At 53.9% G+C, this 22,001-nt stretch overlaps 1 protein-coding gene across 1 annotated transcript in view; it reads left to right on the top strand.

The window, feature by feature from the left end:
- The window catches only part of LOC111160270 (glutamine rich 2), a 33,498-nt gene that overhangs the window by 7,276 nt on the left and 4,221 nt on the right, over positions 1 to 22,001 (top strand). The window contains exons 5-23 of the mRNA XM_022523209.1: positions 8,397 to 9,136; positions 9,378 to 9,431; positions 9,738 to 10,023; positions 10,164 to 10,283; positions 10,404 to 11,358; positions 11,509 to 12,293; positions 12,905 to 12,990; positions 13,761 to 13,858; positions 14,575 to 14,689; positions 16,564 to 16,818; positions 17,760 to 17,882; positions 17,976 to 18,050; positions 18,233 to 18,397; positions 18,495 to 18,616; positions 19,249 to 19,314; positions 19,597 to 19,698; positions 20,384 to 20,587; positions 20,872 to 21,019; positions 21,359 to 21,452. Of these exons, the coding sequence (XP_022378917.1) occupies positions 8,397 to 9,136; positions 9,378 to 9,431; positions 9,738 to 10,023; positions 10,164 to 10,283; positions 10,404 to 11,358; positions 11,509 to 12,293; positions 12,905 to 12,990; positions 13,761 to 13,858; positions 14,575 to 14,689; positions 16,564 to 16,818; positions 17,760 to 17,882; positions 17,976 to 18,050; positions 18,233 to 18,397; positions 18,495 to 18,616; positions 19,249 to 19,314; positions 19,597 to 19,698; positions 20,384 to 20,587; positions 20,872 to 21,019; positions 21,359 to 21,452 (4,593 nt within the window). The remainder of the gene's footprint in view (positions 1 to 8,396; positions 9,137 to 9,377; positions 9,432 to 9,737; positions 10,024 to 10,163; positions 10,284 to 10,403; positions 11,359 to 11,508; positions 12,294 to 12,904; positions 12,991 to 13,760; positions 13,859 to 14,574; positions 14,690 to 16,563; positions 16,819 to 17,759; positions 17,883 to 17,975; positions 18,051 to 18,232; positions 18,398 to 18,494; positions 18,617 to 19,248; positions 19,315 to 19,596; positions 19,699 to 20,383; positions 20,588 to 20,871; positions 21,020 to 21,358; positions 21,453 to 22,001) is intronic.

Genomic DNA, 22,001 nt, shown 5'->3' with positions numbered 1-22,001 from the left:
AGAGAGATAGACAGATAATTTAAAGGGATACCTGGGTGGCTCAGTGGGTTGAGCATCTGCCTTCAGCTCAGGTCACGATCTGAGGGTCCTGGGATCCAGCCCCGTGTTGGGGCTCTCTGCTCAGCAGAGAATCTGCTTCTCCCTCTGCCCCTGCTTGTTCTCTTTCAAATAAATAAAATCTTAAAAAAGTTAAAAATACATTTAAAGACATTGAGTAGAAGGTGTAGAGGTTTCCCTTATACCTTTGGCCCATACACACACACATAACCTTCCCCGCGAACGAGGACCCCACCAGAACAGTACGTGGTTTCAGCTGGTGAAACCACATGGACACATGATGTCACTCGAAGTCCGTAGTTTTTTTTTTTTTAAAGATTTTATTTATTTATTAGACACAGAGAGAGAGATCACAAGTAGGCAGAGAGGCAGGCAGAGAGAGAGAGGGGGAAGCAGGCCCCTCGCTGAGCAGAGAGCCCGATGTGGGACTCGATCCCAGGACCCTGAGATCATGACCCAAGCCGAAGGCAGAGGCTTAACCCACTGAGCCACCCAGGCGCCCCCAAAGTCTGTAGTTTTAATCAAGTTCACTCTTGGTGTTATATAATCTATGGGTTTGGACAATGGTGTAATGGCGTAAGACAGCACCATGCACAGTAATTTTGCGGCCCTAAAAGTCCTCTGTGCTTTGCTCCTTCACTCCTCCCTCCCCACTCGCAACCACTGATCCTTTCCCTGTCTCCTACAGTTTTGCCTTCTCCAGAATGTCGTACAGTTGGAATCATACAGTATGATGGCTTCTTTCACTTAGCACCGTGCATTTAAGTTTCCTCCATGGCTTTTCATGACGCAATACAGCTCACTTTTTAGTGCTGTATAATATTCCGTGGCCTGGGCTGGACCACAGTTAGTCCATCCGTTCACCTACTTAAAGGAAATCTTGGTTGCTTCCGAGTTTGGGCAGTTATGCATAAGGCTGCTGTCGGCATCCGTGTGCAGGTTTCGGTGTGGACGTACGTTTTCAGCTCCTTTGGGTGAGTACCAAGGACTGTGATTGCTGGTGTATAGAAAGAGTATGTTTCGTTTTGTAAGAAAATGCCACTGTCCTCCACAGTGGCTGCACCATTTTGCATTCCCACCAACAATGAACGAGCAGAGTTTCTGCTGCTCAGATCCTCACCAGCGTCTGGTCTTGTCTGTGTCCCAGACTTTGACCATACTAACAGGTGTGTAGTGATGTCCTGTTGTAATTTGCGTGGCTTTGATGACACCCCGGTGTTGGCAGTTTGTGTCTCTTCTGTCTTGTTCCTCATCGGTTTGTCTAGAGCTTTATCAGTTACATGGATGTACTCAAATACCTTGTTTTTATTGATTTTCTTTGCTGTTTTCTGTCTATTGCCTTCTGCTCTGATCTTCGTCATTTCCTTTCTTCTGCTTGCTTTGGATTTAATTTGCTCTTGTTTTGCTAGTTTCCTGAAGTGCACATTGAGGCTTTTCTATTTCGGGACTGGCACTTAGTGCTATAAATATTAAATATGTCCCAAGTATTGCTCCAGCAGCATCCCTCACATTCTGGTATGTGGTTCAGAACACTTTCTATATCCCTTTTGGTTTCTTCTTTCACGTCCACGATCTATTCAGCAGTCTGTTATTTTGTTTGTAAATATTTGGGGATTTTCCAGGGATCTTTCTGTCACTAATTTCTAATTTAAGTCCACCGTAGTCAGACTTGTACAACTTGACTCCTTTTAAATTGATGGGTGTATATCTTATGGTCCAGAAGATGTTCTGTCTTGGTAAATGTTTTGTGTGCACTTGAGAGCAATGTGTCTTCTGCTCTTGTTAGGGGAAGTATCCTATAACTGTCCATCAGGTCAAGTAGGTTGTAGTGTTGTTCAAGTTTACTGTATCCATTAGGGTTAAGCTGTGTTTCCGTCTCCACCCCTCCCAAAAGGTGTTGAAGTCTTGACTCCCATTGTAAATAACCTTATTTGGAAACGGGTCTTTGCAGACGATCAAGTTTAGATGAGGTCATTAGGGTGGGCCCTGATCCCATATAAGTGAGTCTTTATAAAAGGGGGTGTTTGGACAGAAAGACACATGCAGGGAGAAGACGGCCATCCATCCATAGATGGTTAGGAGAAGACAGCCATCAGTGAATGCCTGAGGCCACCAGAGGCCAGAAGAGAGCATGGAACAGATTATCCCTCACCACCTGAGAGGGAACCAAGCCTGCTGACACCCGGATCCCGAAATTCTGGCCTCCAAAGCCGGGAGACAGTACCTTCCTGTTGTTCAAGTCACCAGTCTGTTACAGCAGCTCCAGAAAATGAATACAATGTCCTTGCTGATTTTCTGCTTACTTGGCAATTAGTGAGAGAAAGGTATTGAAACCTCTGACTCCAGCTGTGGATTTGTCCCTATCTCCTTGTAGGTCTATCAGGCTTTGCTTCACATATTTTGAAGCCCTGCTATTAGGTACAGAGACATTTAGGAACGTTATGCCCTCTTGATGAATTGATCTCCTAAGAAATGACCTTTAAAAAAGATGTTATTTATTTGTGATGAGAGAGAGACAGAGAGAGAGAGCGAGCATAAGCAGGGGGAGTGGCAGAGGGAGAGGGAGAAGCAGGCTCCCAGCTGAGCAGGGATCCTGACGTGCAGTTCGATCCCAGGACCCTAGGATCATGAGCTGAGCAGAAGGCAGATGCTTAACTGACTGACCCACCCAGATATCCCAAGAAATGACCTTTTTATCCTTAGTAATATTCTTAGCTCTGAAATCTATGTTAATTAGTATAGTGATTCCAGCTTTTTTTTTTTCTTTTTCAAGTGTGAGCATGGTGTATGTTTTCCTGTTCTTTAATGTTTTACCTATTTGTGTCTGTCTATATAAAGTCTTTTTCTTGTAAGTGGCATGTAGTTGGTCTTGATTCTTTAACCATTCTGACAACTTTTGATTTTAAAAAAAGATTTTATGTATTATTCATCTAAGACAGAGAGTAAGAGCACAAGTCAGGGGTTGTGCAGAAGAGGGAGAGGAAGAAACAGACTCCCCGCTGAGCAGGGAGCCCAACATGGGGCTCAATCCCAGGACCCCGAGATGATGACCTGAGCCAAAGTCAGACGTCTAACCAACTGAGGCACCGAGGTGCCCCTCCCAATCTCACCTTTTTAATCAGTCTGTTTTGATCATTTACATTTAATCTGATTATTGATATAATTAGGACTGAGCCTGTCATCCTGCTGTTAGTATTCTATTTGTTCCATCTGCTTTTTGTTCCTTTCTCCTTCTTTTTCTACTTCTTTTGTATCATTTGAGTGTTTTTTGTTTTTTAACCTCATCTGTCGGCTTATTAGCTATACATCTTTGTTATTTGAGTGGTTGCTTTAGGGTTTATAGATTTATACCTCTTTTACACATCACAATTCTCCTTCAAGTGGTATTCTACCCCTTCACAAATAGTATAAGGACTTTACAATAAAGTATTTCCAAGGGACTTATTTCTGGGGTTAGCAAACTTTTTGTCAAGGGGCCAAGTAAATATTTTAGGTTTTGTGGGTCATGCAGTCTTTGTCACAGTTGCTCAACTCTACTGTTACTGTGTGAAAGCAACCATGAACAATACATAAATGAATGAGTTTGCCTGTGTCGTAATAAAGTGTCATTTACAGAAACAGACGATGGGCTGGACTTGGCCCATGGGCCCTTGTTTGCTAAAGCCTGCTTTATGCTATTGTCCTGCATTTTACTTTTACATTTGTTATGAACCCTACAATACATTGTTCTTGATTTGTTCAGTCAATTATCTTCCAAAGGGATTTGAGTCAAGAAAAATGGTTCCAGGGCTTGTGACCCCTTTGTTGTATAGTCAGGTTTCCATCTGGTATCATTTTCTCTCTGCCTGAAGGATTTCACTTAACATTTCTTGTCTGAGTCTTGCTCTTGATGAATTTCAGCCTGTATTTTTATGTTTGAAAACATCTTTATTTTTCCTGTGCTTTGGTGTTTCATTTTGTTTTCTAGTGGCCTAACACATGGTTTGTTGTGGAAAATGTTGTGTGTGCATGCAAGAGAGTTTATTCAGATCTTGTTGGGTGGAATGTTCTACAGATGTTTGCTGATCCAGTTGGTCTGTGGTTCAAGTCTTTTATTTTATCGTTGATCTTCTGCCTCTTTGTTCTATCCCTATCAAAAGTAGGATTTTAAAGTCTGCAACTGTTACTGTTGAACTGTTTCTCCCTTTAATTCCATCAGGTTTTCCTTATGATTGTTAGGACATTGTTGCTTAGTTCATATATATTTTTAAAACTATTATATCTTCCAGGGTGCCTGGGTGGCTCGGTGGGTTAAGCCTCTGCCTTTGGCTCAAGTTATGATTCCAGGGTCCTGAGATCAAGCCCTGTATCGGGGTCTCTGCTCAGTGGGGAGTCTGCTCTCTCTCCCTCTGCTTCTCCCCAATAAATAAAACCTTTAAAAAAAACTTTGCAATAACGTAAACTACAAAACACATTTTGGAAAAGTTAGAGGAGTTACCTTTCAAATTTTGGCTCTTAAGGTTCTTTTTGTTGTTATTGTTTTTTAATCTGTCAAAAAATATGGTCAGGGGTGTATTGAGAGAGGTGAAGAAAGAGAAGCTTCCAGTTGGTGGGTTCAATGTATCAAGATATTCGGTAATGCAAAGGAAAATTTCAAGGGCAAGAATATATTACAAATCAGAGTTTTTAAGCAAGATGAATGGATAAGCAGTTCTATCAGTTGTATCCACAAGAAAGAGGACTCAAAGAAGGCTTGCTTACAGAATCTTCCGTAAGACAGCATTGGCTACCTCCAATGATTCATCTTTTATTAAAACAGTATCATAAGCATCCATGTACTTTTCTAAAACCTCTTCTACTCCATTTGATATCCAGTTTCCAGAATGTGTTCCACATTGGCCCATCTTTCTGCCACTCTCAAGCCTCCTTGGGAGTCTCCCAGCAGAACTGTGTTGTTACTGTCTTAACAATTGATTTTGAGATGTTCTGTGTTGCTCAAAGACCCACCATGTTTGTTAAATTCATGAACTAGTTCTCCTTTAAGTCCTTTGAACACCCCATTCTCATCAAAATCCGTGAAGTTGGTCATGACTCTGACAATTGGATGATCAACACCAGGCCGAGGGAGAACTTCTAGTACATCACCCACACCAGCTGAAAATTTGAACACAGGGAGACTGTGTTGTTGGAGCTTATCAAAGACATTCTCGTACCTTCCTTGAACAGACATCAGATCCTGCCACAATTCCTTTCAGTTTAGCTTTCAGTAGAGCCTGTTCAACAAGCAAACCCTGTGAGTTAGGGTACGGTTCTACCACATAAGGGTACCTCTGTTGTAGGAACAGGATCAACTTTAGTAGCATGATCTTTGTCCTTTAGTTGCAGTAACTCTTTCTGGCCTCCATCTGTAACCAGCTTATGATTGTCAATGATAATTATGACGTGTTGGGCATCCTTTCCCTTTGTAGGAAAATATACTTAGTGTCATGCCGAAGTCTATTATTATCTGAAGGGTGGCAGGTCCTTCTTTGATAAGACCACAGGTCATTTCTTCTCTTATGGGGTTTTTGACGTGAACTGAACTTTTTGGGAATTTTGACCTCATTTTCACACATCCAGCAGATTCTTGGCTCATCACTTCTTGGTTATTCAATTGTCCTTAAAGGCACTCCGGGTTCTTGCATTCTTGATTGTCCTAGGACAACAGCATAGACAGCAAGCAATATCCAGAGATGGAGGGCTTGGATATAGGGATCCCAATGATCTTAGGCTTCTGCCTCATGTTTCTCTCAGGCTGAATATGTCCTGAGCCAATGGCACTCCTGCCACCAGGACACCCACGCTGGTACTTGCTAGCAGGTCCTCCCTGGCCATGGCTGCCTAGTCCCTGAAGAGGGTCTCATGGGCTTCCAGGCCCGAAGAGAAAAGGCTGTACACAGTGAGCGTGGGCCCCCTGGGTCATGGTTTTAAATCCCTTCTGCAAATCTCTGACTTCTGATTGGAGTATTTAATTACTGATAAAGTAGGTTTACCTCTTCCATTGGCTCTTTGTTTTCTATAGGTCTTATGTCTTTTCTGTTCTTCTATTCCTCAATTTTGTCTCTTTCATGTTAAATAAGTATATTCTAGGGGACTGTTTTAATTCCCTTGTTGTTTCTTTTACTGTATGTTTCGTTTGGGTGATTTTTTTTAAGAGTCTTATTTATTTGAGAGAGAGAGAGGGAGAGGCACAATCGGGGAGGGGCACAGGGAGAAGCAGAGTCCCATGCCGGGCTCGATCCCAGGACCCTGAGATCCTGACCTGAGCCAGAGGCAGATGATTCACCGACCAAGTCACCCAGGCGCCCGTGGTTGGTTTTTTTAGTGGCTCTGAAAGCAGAGTTTAGTGTAGAGCTGATGATTCTCCACTTCTGAGGCAACACCTTTCTCAGTACTGTCCCCTGAACTGAGGTTTTTCCAAACTGGCTGACAGAAACAGGCACTGTTCCCAGCCCTGTGAGAGTCTGGCACTGTTCCCTCCAGCCTTGCAGATGGCTCTTGTCCCAACCTCGGGTAGTCTCCTCACATACACACGCTGATCATTTCTGTGCTGAACACTACAGATCTCCTGAATCCTCTCTATGTGTATCTCCTTTCTTTCTTTCTTTTTTTTTTTAAGATTTGTTTATTAAGAGAGAGAACATGAGCCAAGGAAGGGGCAAGAGGGAGAGAGAGAGAATCCTCAAGCAGACTCCCCCTTCCCACTGAGTGTGGAGCCTGACACGGGGCTCGATGCCAGGACCCTGAGACCATGACCTGAGCCGAAATCAAGAGTCGTAAACTCTCAACCAACAGCCACCCAGGCGTCCCCATGCACCTCCTTTCTTTCTGATACTCTGTCGTGTGAACTCTCATTGCCTCAGTCTGCCTGAATGGTCAGGTCTGTCTCCTCAACTCAGGGAATCCCTCTCCTGGGACGGCAGCCTAGAAACTCCACTGAAATGGCAGCAAGCCGAGGCAACACGAGGGCTCCCATAGCTTGTCTCCCCATTTCTCAGGGATGGCTGGCCTTCACTAGCTCATATCCAGTGTGTAGAAAGCCACCGTTTCATAGTTCAGGGGTTTTTTAGTTTTGGTTTGGCTTTTGGTTTTGAGTTGCTACAGACAGGAGGAGGGTAAGTCCAATTCCTGTTACTCTGTTTGGACGAGAAATGGAAATAGTCCATCATTTTTTAACGGATTGTGAGTATTGTGCTCTGCGGGCATGCCCCCTACATTTGTCAGTCCCCTATTGATAACCTGTTTGCATAAGCGGTGCCACAGACTGGACGAATGTCCTGGAAGCCCTTTGTAAGAGTCCATAGAGGAGACCTCAGCGACGGACCTTCCAGGCCCCAGAGTTTATGCGTTTACATTTCGGATACATGGTTCACTTGCCTGGCAGTGATACTTTTGCCATCAACAACGGGCCAATGATGGGACAAACTTTACATTGTGAACTTAATAAATGACTCGTGCTTTATTTGTAGGCGGAGCAATAGTTATAGTAGATCTCTGGTATCGTCTGGTACTTCCCGCTGTCTTTTTTTTTTTTTTTTAAAGATTTTATTTTTTTTTAAAGATTTTTATTTATTTGACAGACAGATCACAAGTAGGCAGAGAGGCAGGCAGAGAGAGAGAGGAGGAGGAGGCAGGCTCCCCGCTGAGCAGAGAGCCCAATGTGAGGCTCAATCCCAGGACCCTGGGATCATGACCTGAGCCGAAGGCAGAGGCTTTAACCACTGAGCCACCCAGGCGCCCCAAAGATTTTATTTATTTGACAGAGATCACTCGTAGGCAGAGAGGCAGGCAGAGAGAGAGGAAGGGAAGCAGGCTCCCTGCTGAGCAGAGAGCCTGGTGCGGGGCTCAATCCCAGGACCCTGGGATCATGACCTGAGTTGAAGACAGAGCCTTTAACCCACTGAGCCACCCAGGCGCCCCTTTTCCCACTGTCTTTTACGAGGGCAATTGACATATTATGATGCCATTTGTGAATGTGCAGATTCTCAAAGCCTTGGAGACGTATCCTTCAAGAATGTCAGAGTTTTTGTGTCCAGCCTAGTTTTGGGGACCAGAGGGTGTCCTTCTCCAAAAGCCCCAAGTCACCCTAGTCCAGTATCCCGGATGTTCTTGCCTTCATGTCTTAGCGTGAGGGAGTCCTTTCTACCTGCAGCTGCTGACTTCTCTCTTCCTCTTCAACCAGGGCTCGGAGACGACAACGGGACTCCCTCAACGCAGAGGGCATGCTTCCGCAACGTCAGATGACATACTTCAAGGCGGAGTCCCCGTCAAGCGGTCAAGTGCTGACCGGGCTGTGGATTCTCCCCGTGCTTATGGCTCAGATCAGACCTTTTCAGGACTCGGTGGCATAAGAAACCCCTCTGAAGGGGTCACCAGGGAACGAGGCAGAGGTGCCTCCGCTACCGCATTCCCTGCTAGAGAACAGCACCCGAGGGCCCGTGACGAAGCTGGCCTGGCAAAGGCCCATCACCTGTCTGCGTCCCAATCCAGAGTAGAGTCAGGTCGCCCCAGGACGAGAGAGCTGCCGTCGCACAGCTCCGTCCATCTAAGAAAAGAGGAACGAGAAGCACAGCCTGGTCCCACCCTACAGGACCTATCCTCAGGCCCTGTGGCAGGAGATGAATATAAAGTACACCCAGATCAGCACTGGGGGGTGGATGCAAGCCAGGGTCGAATCCAGCCCGGGCTAGATCAGCATGGACTGGGACCACACGGCATGGACCCACTGGCGTGGAGCCATCCCAGGACTTACCCACATGCTGTGGTACCGCACAGCATGGGTCAGCTCGGTGTGATGCCACCTGGAACGGATGAGTGGGGCTTGGTAACACCTGGCCTGGATCAGTATGGGATGGTGCCACCAGTGGTACCCGGCACACATCAGCAAGGATGGGAACTACCTAGCACAGTTCAGCCTGGTATGGTTCCACTTGGCACGTATCAGTATGGCACAGGACTTCCTGGCACAGCCCATCAGCCTGGTGTGGATCAGCGTGGATTGGTGCCCTTGACTGCAGATCAGCATGGATTTTTAATATCTGGCATGGATCAACAAGGATCGGTCCCAGACCTCACACATCAGCGCAGTCTGGCATCACCTGGCTTGATACAAGTTGTTGCAGATCGGCAAGGTCTTGTACAGCCCAGCTTGGAAGTATCTGAGTTCACTCATCCTGACGCAGGTCAGCGCGGTATAATACAGCCTGGGCCAGACCACCCTGGTTCGGTACCAGCGGGAGCCAGTCAGCGTGGTTTGGTGCGCCCTGGCGCAGATCGGCATGGTTTGGTCCAGACTCTTGTAGATCCAAGTGGTTTGGTCCAGCCTGGTGCTTATCTACCTGATTGGGCACAGCCTGGTGCGTATCCCAGTGGCCGGGGACAGCCTGTGGCATCTCCGTTTGACTTGGTACAGCCCAACGTCTATCCATCTGGTTTGGTCCAGCTGAGTGCAGTTCAGCCTGGTTTGACACAGTCCGGAATAGGTCAGCAAGATTCAGCCCAACTTAGAATGCATCAGCGGGCTTCGGCGGAGCCTGAAATGGATGAACATGGTTTGGTCCAAGTTGGAATGGATCACCGTGTCTTGCTCCAGCCTGGCACAGTTCAGCCTGCTTTCATGCAGCCTGGTGCAGGTCAGCGTGCTTTGGCCCAACCTGGAATAGGTCAGCATGAGTCGGTCCAACTTGGCATGGACCCGCGTGCTTTGGTGCATCCTCGTGCTGGTCAGCCTGGCGTGGATCAACATGGTTTGTTGCGACCTGGCGCAGGTCAGCCTGGCTTGGCGCACCCTGGGGTGGACCAGCGTGGTTTCGTGCAACCTAGTGCTGGTCAGCCTGGTTGGGCACAGCCTGGCATGGATCACCGTGGTTTGGCACAACCTGGCGCAGCTCAGCCTGGTTTGGTGCAGCCTGGCATCCATCATCCTGGTTTCACGGCAACCTGGCGCAGGTCAGCCTAGCTTGGCACAGCCTGGCATCGATCAGCGTGGGTTGGCACAACCTGGCACAGGTCAGCCTAGCTTGGCACAGCCTGGCATCGATCATCCTGGTTTCACGCAACCTGGCGCAGGTCAGCCCAACCTGGCGCAGGTCAGCCTAGCTTGGCACAGCCTGGCATCGATCAGCGTGGGTTGGCACAACCTGGCACAGGTCAGCCTAGCTTGGCACAGCCTGGCATCGATCATCCTGGTTTCACGCAACCTGGCGCAGGTCAGCCTAGCTTGGCACAGCCTGGCATCGATCAGCGTGGGTTGGCACAACCTGGCACAGGTCAGCCTAGCTTGGCACAGCCTGGCATCGATCATCCTGGTTTCACGCAACCTGGCGCAGGTCAGCCTAGCTTGGCACAGCCTGGCATCGATCATCCTGGTTTCACGCAACCTGGTGCAGGTCAGCCTGGTTGGGCACGGCCTGGCATGGATCACCGTGGTTTGGCACAACCTGGCGCAGCTCAGCCTGGTTTGGTGCAGCCTGGCATCGATCAGCGTGTGTTGGCACAACCTGGCACAGGTCAGCCTAGCTTGGCACAGCCTGGCACGGATCATCCTGGTTTCACGCAACCTGGTGCAGGTCAGCCTAGCTTGGCACAGCCTGGCATCGATCAGCGTGTGTTGGCACAACCTGGCACAGGTCAGCCTAGCTTGGCACAGCCTGGCACGGATCATCCTGGTTTCACGCAACCTGGTGCAGGTCAGCCTAGCTTGGCACAGCCTGGCATCGATCAGCGTGTGTTGGCACAACCTGGCACAGGTCAGCCTAGCTTGGCACAGCCTGGCATCGATCATCCTGGTTTCACGCAACCTGGCGCAGGTCAGCCTGGCTTGGCACAGCCTGGCATGGATCATCCTGGTTTCACGCAACCTGGCGCAGGTCAGCCTGGCTTGGCACAGCCTGGCATCGATCATCATGGTTTCACGCAACCTGGCGCAGGTCAGCCTGGCTTGGCCCAACCTAGAGAGGATCAGCGTGGGTTGGTACAACCTGGTGCAGCTCAGCCTGGTATGGTCCAACCTAGAATGGATCAAGGTGGATTGGTACAACCTGGTGCAGGTCAGCCGGGTTTGGTTCAGCCTGGCACAGTTCAGCCTGCTTTGGTCCAGCCTGGTGCAGGTCAGGGTGGTTTAGGGCAACGTGGATTGGATCAGCGTGGCTTGGTACAGGCTGACACAGATCCACGTGGCTTTTCTCAACCTGGTGCATATCCTCCTGGATTGATTCAACCTGGCGCATATCCACCTGGTCTGGTACAGCCTGGTGCCTATCCTCGTGGTTTGGTCCAGCCTGGTGCCTATCTACAAGATTTGGGTCAATCTAGTGCCTATCCTCGTGGTTCAGTTCCACCCGGTGCCTACCCTCGTGGTTTGGTCCAGCCTGGTGCACACCCACACGGTTTCCTGCAGCCTAGCGCTGGTCAGCGCGGTTCGGTTCAACCTGAAATTGATCAGTACGGCTTGAGGCCACCTGGAACCGGACAACCAGGTGTGGTACCAGCAGGCACAGGGCTTCGTGGCTTTCCAGCATTTACCCCAGATTTTCCAAGATCTTTAGCACATCCATATCACCCTGGCGTGATACCTCCTGGCAGATACCAACATGGCGAGGTGTCGGCACTTCTAGCCAGTCAGGGTTTGGCATCACCAGGGATTGGCCAAAAGGGTTTACCAGAGACTTACCAGCAAGGTTTGTTACATCGTGGCACAGACCAGCATGGCCTGACACCATTAAGCCCCCATGTGGGATCTGCACAGCAAGCTCAACAGCATTTGGTTTCGCCTGGCCCGGATCAGCATGGCGAGGGACAAGCTGGCACAGAACAGCAAGACCATGTATCCTCTATCCCAGAATCCTGGGACCGATCCTATCCTGGCCCTCAGGGCCCAGGCGTCCAGATGGGTTTGGATCCAAAACAAATACAGGCCCCAGGCCAGTCTGCCCTTCCGGTCCGGACTCCTTCCAGCCAAGCAGCCGCCTTTCCCAGGAGCGCAGACTCTCTCAGCTGTCTCCACCGAGTCTCCTCCGAAAAGAGTGATTTCCAGAGCGAGAGACGTGACTCGCTGGATAAATTAGCTCCGACCTTCCCCATGGCAGTGGAAACATTTCGTCTGATGGGAGAGCTCCTTGGCCTCTATGTAGAGCTCAAGGAGAACATGAAGGAGCTGGACGAGGAGGAGGCTGGCCAGACCGACCTGGAGAAGATCCAGTACCTGCTCGGCCTCATGGGTGGGTTCCAGGGACACAGAGGAGGGGCCGCTTTCTGTGTATCCGGCATCCCCTGGCCTCCTCTGGCTGCTGGGCTGCTTCCTGAGTCGCTGCAAATAGCACGTCCCTTCTTAGCCTTTCTGGGCTCTACTATAGCCCTTGGGGTCCAAAAGTTGGAATTAAACGACTCGGAGCAAAGGAGCCTCAGGAGGAGAGTGAGGCGGTTCGGATGCCCTGGCCGACTATCTGGACAGCCGCGGAGGCCGGTGGGAGGATGGGAGGGAGGATGCCTATGGTCCATGGACAGCGATGGGCCCAGAGAATAATTAAGATTTGAGAGTTGGGTGGGAAGTGTGGGTTAGTAGTCCCAAAGTCCTTTAGGATAGTAAGCATTAGGTGGATTTTTTTAAAGGGTAAGGACACTCCTCTTTCCTTTCATCCCATCCCCCCTCCCCAGTCACCTGGAAAAGCAGAAGTGGGGGGTCCTGCTGTTTGCTGCCGGGGGTGGGGGGCTTCACCATGGGGGCTGGGAACAGGGATTGTGGGGGCTTCACCATGGGGGCCGGAAACAGCGATTGGGAGCCTGCTGGAGATCTAACCCTTTTGACGAATAAGGCCTCCATTATTCACAGTCAAAAAGGCTATACCCCCAGACCTGCAGGAACAGCTGAACACCTTAAAGTCCTTAACCAAAGAAGTTCGGCAGGAAAAAGCAAAAGTAAGTAAGGGAGGGCCCGCCCACTCTGACTTTGAGGGCCTGCAGTCCCACTTTTCCACTTGTATTTTGATGGATGGCACCGTCCTTGGGCTGACATATTATCTCGTTGGATTTTTACAAGCCTCTCAGGTAGGAAATGTCCCTCAGGTGACATCATGTTCAGTTCCTGGGTCTCACACCGCATGCTCGAAGCTGTTGAGACCCGGCGGAGCCAACAAGGAGGCCAGTGCTCTTTTCATTACGTGGGGGCCATTTCCAACAAAGCCCACTAGGAGTGCAGCAGCCTTGGAGCCAAGTTTGGGGGACTCTCTGGGACCAGTGGCCATGGCAAAGGGCTACCGGATCTTCAGTGGTTCTTTTTTTTTTTTTTTTTTTTTTTATTTATTTGACAGAGAGACCACAAGTAGGCAGGCAGACAGAGAAGGGGAAGCAGGCTCCCCGCTGAGCAGAGAGCCCGATGTGGGGCTCGATCCCAGGACCCTGAGATCATGACCTGAGCTGAAGGCAGCGGCTTAACCCACTGAGCCACCCAGGCGCCCCTCTTCAGTGGTTCTTAACGCCAGCTGTCCACAGCCGCGGGACGGATGGATAGATGGGTGGGCAGATGGGTGGATGGATGTCCAGAAGGGACAGACTGACCAATGGTTCTTGTTAGAGGCTTGGATCAGGACTCGGACTCAGGAAAGGGGCTTGCTCAGGCTGTGGACGCATATGCAGAAGGCCAAGAACTCAGGCCTAAGCCTGACCTTCCTCTTCCACTGGGTTTGTAGATGGAGAGGATGCAGAAGATTCTGGAGGGCAACGGGGAACAAGAAACAGGGAAAGACACGAAGAATGGCTCGCTGAGCTTGCAGCTGGGAATCCTCAGGTAAAACACTCCTGCTGAGCGCAATTTGTGTCCGGGCATCGCCTCTCCCCAGCCAAGGAGGTGATGGCAGCCTTTGGCTCACTCACAGTCTGAACTGGACCCTGTCTTTGACCCTGGCTGTGTCTGCCCTTCAGGGTGTCCATATGTAGTTCAAGTGGCTGGTAGAAGTTTCCGAGATTCTTAAAACCATCCAGCAGGGGCACCTGGGTGGCTCAGTGGGTTAATTCCTCTGCCTTCGGCTCAGGTCATGATCCCAAGGTTCTGGGATCGAGCCCCACATCAGGCTCTCTGCTCAGCAGGGAGTCTGCTTCCCTTCCTCTCTCTCTCTGCCTGCCTCTCTGCCTGCTTGTGATCTCTATCTGTCAAATAAATAAATAAAATCTTTTAAAACAATTTAAAACAAAACAAAACAACAATAAAAAAACAGTCCAGCAGCAGCAGTCTCTGTCCCCAGACAGAAGCTGGAGGAGAGCACGTGTCAGAGCCCCCTCAGGGCCCTCTCACAGTGGGGCCAGGTCCCACCCCTTAGAAACCTCTCAGGTCGGCACGTGGGCACCCACTTCCTGGACAAGCAGCACCCGGGACTCCCTAGATAGAGCCTGCCGTGGGGTGGGCCCAAGAGCCGTGGTGCGCATCGTGTGTCCCTCGTGGGACATGTGGGCCCAGACCCTGGGATGGGTGGTGGCGCCAGGCCGTCTCTTCTGCACGTCTCTCAGAGTTACCGTGGCTGACATCGAGAAGGAACTGGCCGAGCTGAGGGAAAGCCAAGAGCGGGGCAAGGTCAGCATGGAGCACTCCGTCTCCGAAGCCTCCCTCTACCTGCAGGACCAGGTGAGACCAGGATCTCCTCAGTCGGCCGTGGAGGGCGGGGCTACCAGACTCTCAGCGGTCACACCGTCTGCAAACGCTTTCGCCCATTCTGTGGGCTGTCTTTCCAGCCTCTTGTTAGTGTCTGCCTTTACGATTTTACGTCTTTATTAGAGAGAGAGAGAGAGAGAGAGAGCGAGCGCACAAGCGGGGGGAGGGAGCAGAGGGAGGGACAAGCAGACTCTGTGCAGGTGTGAAACCTGACTCGGGGCTCGATCCCATGACCCTGAGATCATGACCTGAGGAGAAAGCAAGAATCAGACACTTAACTGAGCCACCCAGGCGCTCCGATAGCGTCTGCCTTTAAATCTTGAGTGATGCTATCGCCGGTCATCCCAGACTCTTCCCACTGAAGAGTGTCCGGACCAGGACCGGCCCTGTGAGTACTTGCAGGAGGACCGGACAGGAAAAGCCACGGGGCCACGGGGACTGACATCAGGAGTGCCTCGGGGATAGAGGCCTGGTTCTGGGCCACTCCCACACCCCACCAGCATGTACCATGTCTTGACCCCAAAGCCACTTGTCCAGTGTGAGGCTCTAGGAGTAGAAGATTGTGTCCACAGCTCACGTCTAAGCTTAGCAACCTCCAGGGCTGTCCCGGGAGCCACACTCCCCACTGGGCAGGCCCGGCTCCCACCACAGCCTCTTCAGGGCACCGGCCTCCACTCTCCCCATTTTCCGCCGTCTCCGCTTCCTACCTCTGAATACACAGCTGCTCTCCCACGCTGCTCCTCATCCCAGAATGTCCTTGTCACCCTCACTTACCCAGCGGGCTCCTACTACCCCTCACAACTCCACTGAAAAGCCCATAGTTTGGGGAGGCACCTTCCTCTCTTCTAGAGAATCAGTCCGTCCTTTTACCCCACGGGCCCTCTGCCACGCTTACGAACACTTCAGAAGAGTGCGGGTTCTTCTGGGAGCAAGCAGGAGTCTCACTGAGCTCAGGCACAGGGGAGCTTGATTGAAAGTACATCGGTGTGGGGGGAGGCTGGAAAAGGCTGAACTTCTAGGCCAAGGGGGCAGTCTGGCCAGGGCTGCCTGGGCTCCGTCCTTCACGTCTGTTTCTGTGCGCACCTGTGCTTCTGTGTCCCTGTCCTTACCCGTTTCTCTCCAACACCTCCACATCTCCCTCCCACCGTGCTCCCAGCCAACTTTCGCACATGGCCCACAGGGGCTGCCTCGGCCCCGCGATGTTACACACTTCCAAGAGAGGGGGTTCGGTTGGCCCAGCCCCTCTCTGAGCCAGGCAAGAGGTCCCACAGCTGTGGGACTGGCTGACGCAGAACCGGGTGCCAACCCGGGACCCGTCATGTGCGGTGATGCACAGGGACTGTGGGAAACAGAAGAGGGCAGGAGAGCCAGTGGAAGGCATCTGCTCCCGCCCAGACCAGGAGAGACCCCTGCAACAGAAGTAGCACCCGTCCCACTGATTTCTTGTTACCGAATGCTGGCTGGGGACAGAGCATGTGTGAGCAGCAGAGGGCCCAGAGCTGTGTCTGGGCATCGTCAAGCTCCTATAAGTGTTGGTGGACTCACAGATGTCACCACTCGAGGGTTTAGCTAGAGAGACATGTCCTCACTCTGAATCAACGAGCTGGCTAGAGAAAGGTCCAGAGACCTCCGTCCTGTAAGGGTTTTATTCAGGATCAGGGCCGTACTCGCTGAGAACTCTGTTCACTACTTAACAGACGGACCCTGGGTGCCTCCTACGTGCACCACGCTCGGTGAGACCCTGGCAGGGGCAGTGACTGCCTGAATCACACGGGGGCTGGCCGTCTGGACAGATCGCGGCCGTGCCTCGCTCACTGCTCTGCACCTGCCTTCTTGCCCACACCCAGCTGGACAAGCTCAGGGCGATCATCGAGAACATGCTGGCCTCCTCTTCCACGCTGCTGTCCCTGAGCATGGCTCCTCACAAGGCGCTGTCCACTTTGGAACCCGGCCAGATTGACCCGGAGGCCACCTGCCCCACCTGCAGCCTGGACCTGAGCCACCAGGTCAGCACGCTGGTGCTGCGCTACGAGCAGCTTCAGGACATGGTCAACAATCTGGCTGCCTCCCGGCCCTCCAAGAAAGCCAAGCTCCAGAGCCAGGTGACTCCCACCGGCCCCCCTCCTGGCGTGGCCTCCTGTGCCCCACAGCGGGGAGCCACAGCCCGGAGACCCACAGACCTGGGAGTGGCTGATGGTGCTTAACTGGCCTCAGGGCCAGCTTGCCACGGTGGAGTCCTTTACGGACCCCACACAAGTCCCTGGTCCTTTCACTGGGTCACAGCGAGGGCAGGAGCAAAACTAGCTCTGGGGACTTGAGACCATGGTGAAACCCTGGCTCCCTGGGGATGGGGCCGTGCATTCATGTGCCTCGGGGGACACTGGCATAGCAGGTTCCTTGACACAGTATACAGTATTCCAGCCCCCTTCCCAATTCCCCAGCGAAGGGCAGTCTTGCTGGTGGGGGCAGGGAGAGTCGAGAGTCCCTGAGTCCTGCCTCTTAGGCTCTGGAGTTGAGATCCTGCTCAGGGCAGGTGGGAAGACAGTAGCCCACACCCCAGCTCTCAGGAGCCACAGGGCAGCACACCACTCTGGAACCTCGATCGCCTCTGCTGGGCACCCCCTCCGGGGGGCCAGGTCCCTCAAGGCTGGACCTTGGGGAGGTGGGGGCTGAAGCTCACATGCCAGGGTGGGGGGACACACAGAGCAGAGAGCCTGCCCACGGTCCGGGGGGCGGTGTGGAGAGCCAGAATGGGACCCAAAGTTGGCCTACCTGCTGGGTGATTTCTTAAAAATTTTATTTATTTGAGAGAGAGAGTGCACGATCAGGGGGAGAGGGAGACGCAGACTGCCCTGCTGAGCTGGGAGCCGGGCACAGGGCTCGAGCCCGGGACCCTGGGACGACCATGACCTGAGCCGAAGGCAGCCGCTTCACCACCTGAACCAGCCAGGAGCCTCCGGGCGATGTTCTAAGGGCCGCCCAGGCGGGGCAGTAACACCAGGCAGCGGCCCCAGGGAGCCTGCCTTTGTGCTTCCTGCCACAGGATGAAGAGCTGCTGGGCCACGTCCAGAGCGCCATCCTGCAGGTGCAGGGCGACTGTGAGAAGCTCTACATCACCACCAGCAGCCTCATCGAAGACCACCGGCAGAAGCAGAAGGACATTGACGTGAGGGGCCCGCGGGCGGCTGGGGTGGGGGTGGGGTGGGGTGCGAGGCCATTGCCATCCTGGCTCCTCGTTCTCCGCTCCCCCTCCTCCCAGGTGCTGTACCAGGGCCTAGAGAAGCTCGAGAAGGAAAAGGCCAACAGGGAGCACCTGGAGATGGAGATTGACGTGGTAAGGGCGGGCCAGGCCCAGAAGAGCCGCCCTGTGTCCCTCGAGGTCTTACCGGTCCTTCTTTGAAAGGCCAGGAGTAGAGCGGAGCCCAGGGGGAGCTCAGTGTCCAGGCTTGATGTCCGGGCCATGGGTCCCTGCCACGGCTCTCTCCGACCTGGGGCCCCCTCCTCTCTTCCGGGCAGAAGGCAGATAAGAGCGCCCTGGCGGCCAAAGTGAGCCGTGTCCAGTTCGATGCCACCACGGAGCAGCTGAACCACATGATGCAGGAGTTGGTGGCAAAGATGAGCGGCCATGAGCAGGACTGGCAGAAGATGCTGGACAAGCTCCTGGTGGAGATGGACAGCAAGGTGAGGGCAGACAGTGGCTCCTGTCTGGAGGCGGCAGATCACGCCCTGCCCCACCCGGCTTTCCCAGCGCTTACTGCTCACCCACCACCACCCGCAGCTGGACCGCCTGGAGCTGGACCCCGTGAAGAAGTTGCTGGAAGACCGCTGGAAGTCCTTGAGGCAGCAGCTCAAGGAGCGCTCTCCCCTCTACCAGGCGGACGAGGCAGCGGCCATGCGGAGGTGGGGTGCGGACCACAGCGGGGGGCTGGGAGGGGGGTCCCCAGAGGAACAGCTCCCACCAGCGAGCGCAGTGTGCTCTGGGGGAGAGGCTGATCCCACTGGACCATCCCGTAGCTGCAGGGACAGAATCTGAGAGCTTGAAAAGCTCTTCCATCTTAGGCTGGTTCCTCCTGTGCTGGAGAAAGGGTGAGGAGAGAAGGCTAAGGCCCTCTGGCACGGGTGTGCTCCTTGGGGCCTCGGAGGCGGGGATGGGCCCACAGTCCCCAGAGCCAAGCCTGCTCCAGGGGGGTCCCCTGGTCTGCCCTGGGGCAGGCTTGAATCCCCGGGTTTCCATTATTGGCCGCCAGAGGGCGCTCGAGGTTCACACAGGGCCTCTGTCAGGGGCCCCTTGAAACCCTGCTGGCTTTCGGTTGGCACAGGTGGGTGCTGGAGAGGTGCCCCAAAGCAGGTGGTTCCCCAGGGAACAGGGACCAGATCTGCCTCTGGTGGCTTGGGACCTGCCACCCTGGTGAGCCAAGCTTCCGGCCCACCAGGCCTGCAGAGGGCCCAAGGCCTTCTGTGTTCTCCATCTCTCCCGTTCCCCACCCTCCGGGCAGGACACTCACCCTCTGCGTGTATCCCACTCCTCACAGGCAGCTCTTGGCACATTTCCACTGCCTCTCTTGTGACCGGCCCTTGGAGACAGCTGTGACTGGACAGTGAGTGCCCACACCTGGCAAACCCCAGCTGGTGGCTGTCACGGGGGCGGGCACAGCTGTGCTGCGTCTCCTCCATTCCCTACCTGCCTCCAACACTTGTCCTTCCTCGTCTCCTCTCCCCCGGGTCCATTCCTACATGCCTCACCACTTGCTAGCCCTCCGTCCTTCCCTCTGCCACACCCTGGACGGGAGGGCTCCTCGGGCACGTAGGCTGTGGAGTCCTGGCTTTAGGAATGGGATTTCTCACGCTCCAACCGTCCTCTTCTCTCTGTCCCTGCCCAGATTTATCCCGGTGACTCCTGTGGGCCCAGCCCTGCCTGGGCACCGTTCCACCCGCCCCTACACTATCTTCGAGCTGGAGCAGGTCCGGCAGCAGAGCCGCAAGTACGGGGCAGCGGGCTCCCGGGCGGGGCTTCGCAGGGGAGACGGGGCAGAGGCTGGAGGGCGAGTGGCTCTCTGGAGAGGCTCCTCCTCCTGGTTGGACAGTGGGGGGTATGGAGTAATTTCTGGGCTAGCCCCCCACTTCTTCCCAATAAGGGGAAGAATGGAGGCCTATTTAGTAATCACCTGCCTTTGAGTCCCTGTTGGGGGTCCCGGTGGGACACTGCTGAGGCTGCCGGCGGGGGACCTCTTTACCTCCTCACACCCCCAGATGCTTCAGTAGCCCCGGCATGGGAGGAAGGGAGGGGTCTGATGTCACCCAGCCAGAGGGTAGGCTCAGTGGCTGTTGGGGGAGGAGGTGGGGACATAATGCACACTCCTTGGGCTCCTGCCCACCTCCCCACCGCATTTCCATCTCCCAAGGTTGAGGGTTCAGCGATAAGGATGATTTCAAACTGCACTTTGGAGCCCCTAGGGTTCCAGGTAGGGAGGGCTAAGTGTGCAGGGCTGCTCCCCCTCTCGGCTTCCACCCCACCCCGTCTGTGGTCCCTTGGGGTGCTATGGGCAGGGCTCCTGCCCACACATGGTCCTGCTTAAAAGGGCACAGATAAAGGGCTGGAGTGGGCCTGGGTCTGAGTGTGGGCTCGAACTGGCATGGCCCCCTTACCCACCCGCCTGTGCCCCACAGCCTCAAGCTGGGCGGTACCGCCTTCCCTCGGGGCGACTTGGCGCACATGGAGCGGAGCGTGGGGCGCCTGCGCACCATGCACTCCAAGATGCTGATGGACATTGAGAAGGTGCAGATCCACTTCGGAGGCTCAGTCCGGGCCAGCAGCCAGATGATCCGGGAGCTGCTGCAGGCACAGTGCCTGAGCTCCCCCTGCTACAAACGGTAGGACCACACAGACGGGGCCCCTGGCCGCGGGGCTCAGCTTCTGCCCACCCACAGCCCTGTGAGTGTCTGCTCCACTGCTGGGGAACGCCCTGCCAAAGAAGGGGGATGGCGGGCAGGAGAAAGAGGGTATTAGTGGTCTTCAGGGTGGCCCAGCAGCGAGTTTGCTTTGCCCTGGCTCCTGGAGACCCCTGACACAGCTGTCCCATCCCCGGCTGGCTGGCCCCCCCATAGCTGGGTCCTGGGGGACACTGGCTCCGGTGACGCTGCCGTCTTCACCACAGGGTGCCGGAGACAGCCGACTACGTGTACTCGAGCGTGCCCCGGCGCTGTGGGGGCAGCCACACCCTCACGTACCCCTACCGCCGCAGCCGTCTACAGCACCTGTCCCAGGGCCTGTACCCCACCGAGGAGGTCCAGATCGCCATGAAGGTTGGGGTGCTGCCTGGGAGTGAAGACAGAGGGCCCTCACAGGACCCCACGTTCTCAAGTCATTCTGGAAAATGTCACCAGAAGGGTGGATGACCAGCCCTCTGCCTGGAGGCTGTTTCTGAGAGCCTCTGGTACTCCGGCTTTGTTGGGCCTCCTGCCCAGCGAGCCCTGCCACCCCCACCACGGGCCCTCCCTTCGCCCTGCCGCTGCCAGAGCCTTGGGGAGGGTTCTGAGAGTCGGGGGAGGACGTCCCTCGGTGCCACCGACCTCATGGAGGAAGGACCGGAGGGCATGCTCTAAGGGCCACGTGGTAATGGATATCCCTCCCCCGCCCCCCAGCATGATGAGGTGGATATCTTGGGCTTGGATGGACATATTTACAAGGGACGGATGGATACAAGGCTGCCCGGCATCTTGACCAAAGACAGTGAGTGTCCCAGGGGCCCAGAGACTCCTCAGGCTCCTTGCTCAGGAGTCCCTCAGGGTCTGCCCAGCTCCTGGAAGGCCATGGGGCCACTGGATCCTGGGTGCCTCCTCCTGCTACTGCCCTGATTCCAAACGCTCTCAAAGCCCCAGGTCAGTGTTGGCAGGTCGGGGACAGCTGTCTAGTCTCAGCCAATGAGCCAGGACGTCATGGCCCCGTGACACATTCACGCCAGCCCTCCTCCTCGTGCTGCCTCATCGGCTTGCCTGCCTCAGCCTCTGTTCGCAGCACCGCCAGGACCCAGTCCTACCCCTCCTTCAAAACTCAAAGTGCCCCTCCTCAGCCCCCCACCACCTGCTGAATTTCCCCACCCCCTCCCGAAGCCCCACCTGCTCTTAGAGCTCGCGTGCACCTGTCCAGCCGCCTGGCCTCCTGAACTTGAGCCCAGGTCAGAACTCACCCAGCACCAGGCACAGAGCTCACGGCTGTAGGTCCTCAGAGCATATCTGAGTGGGTGGGTGGGTGGACGGATGGACATGGGAACGAATGGAGTGCTTA

The sequence above is a fragment of the Enhydra lutris genome, unplaced genomic scaffold (genome assembly GCF_002288905.1).
Source record: "Enhydra lutris kenyoni isolate GAN:26980312 unplaced genomic scaffold, ASM228890v2 scaffoldscaffold75, whole genome shotgun sequence".
Taxonomy (NCBI): Eukaryota; Metazoa; Chordata; class Mammalia; order Carnivora; family Mustelidae; genus Enhydra; species Enhydra lutris.
The sequence above is the reverse complement of the archived record's forward strand: the minus strand, read 5'-3'. Positions and strand labels throughout refer to the sequence as shown.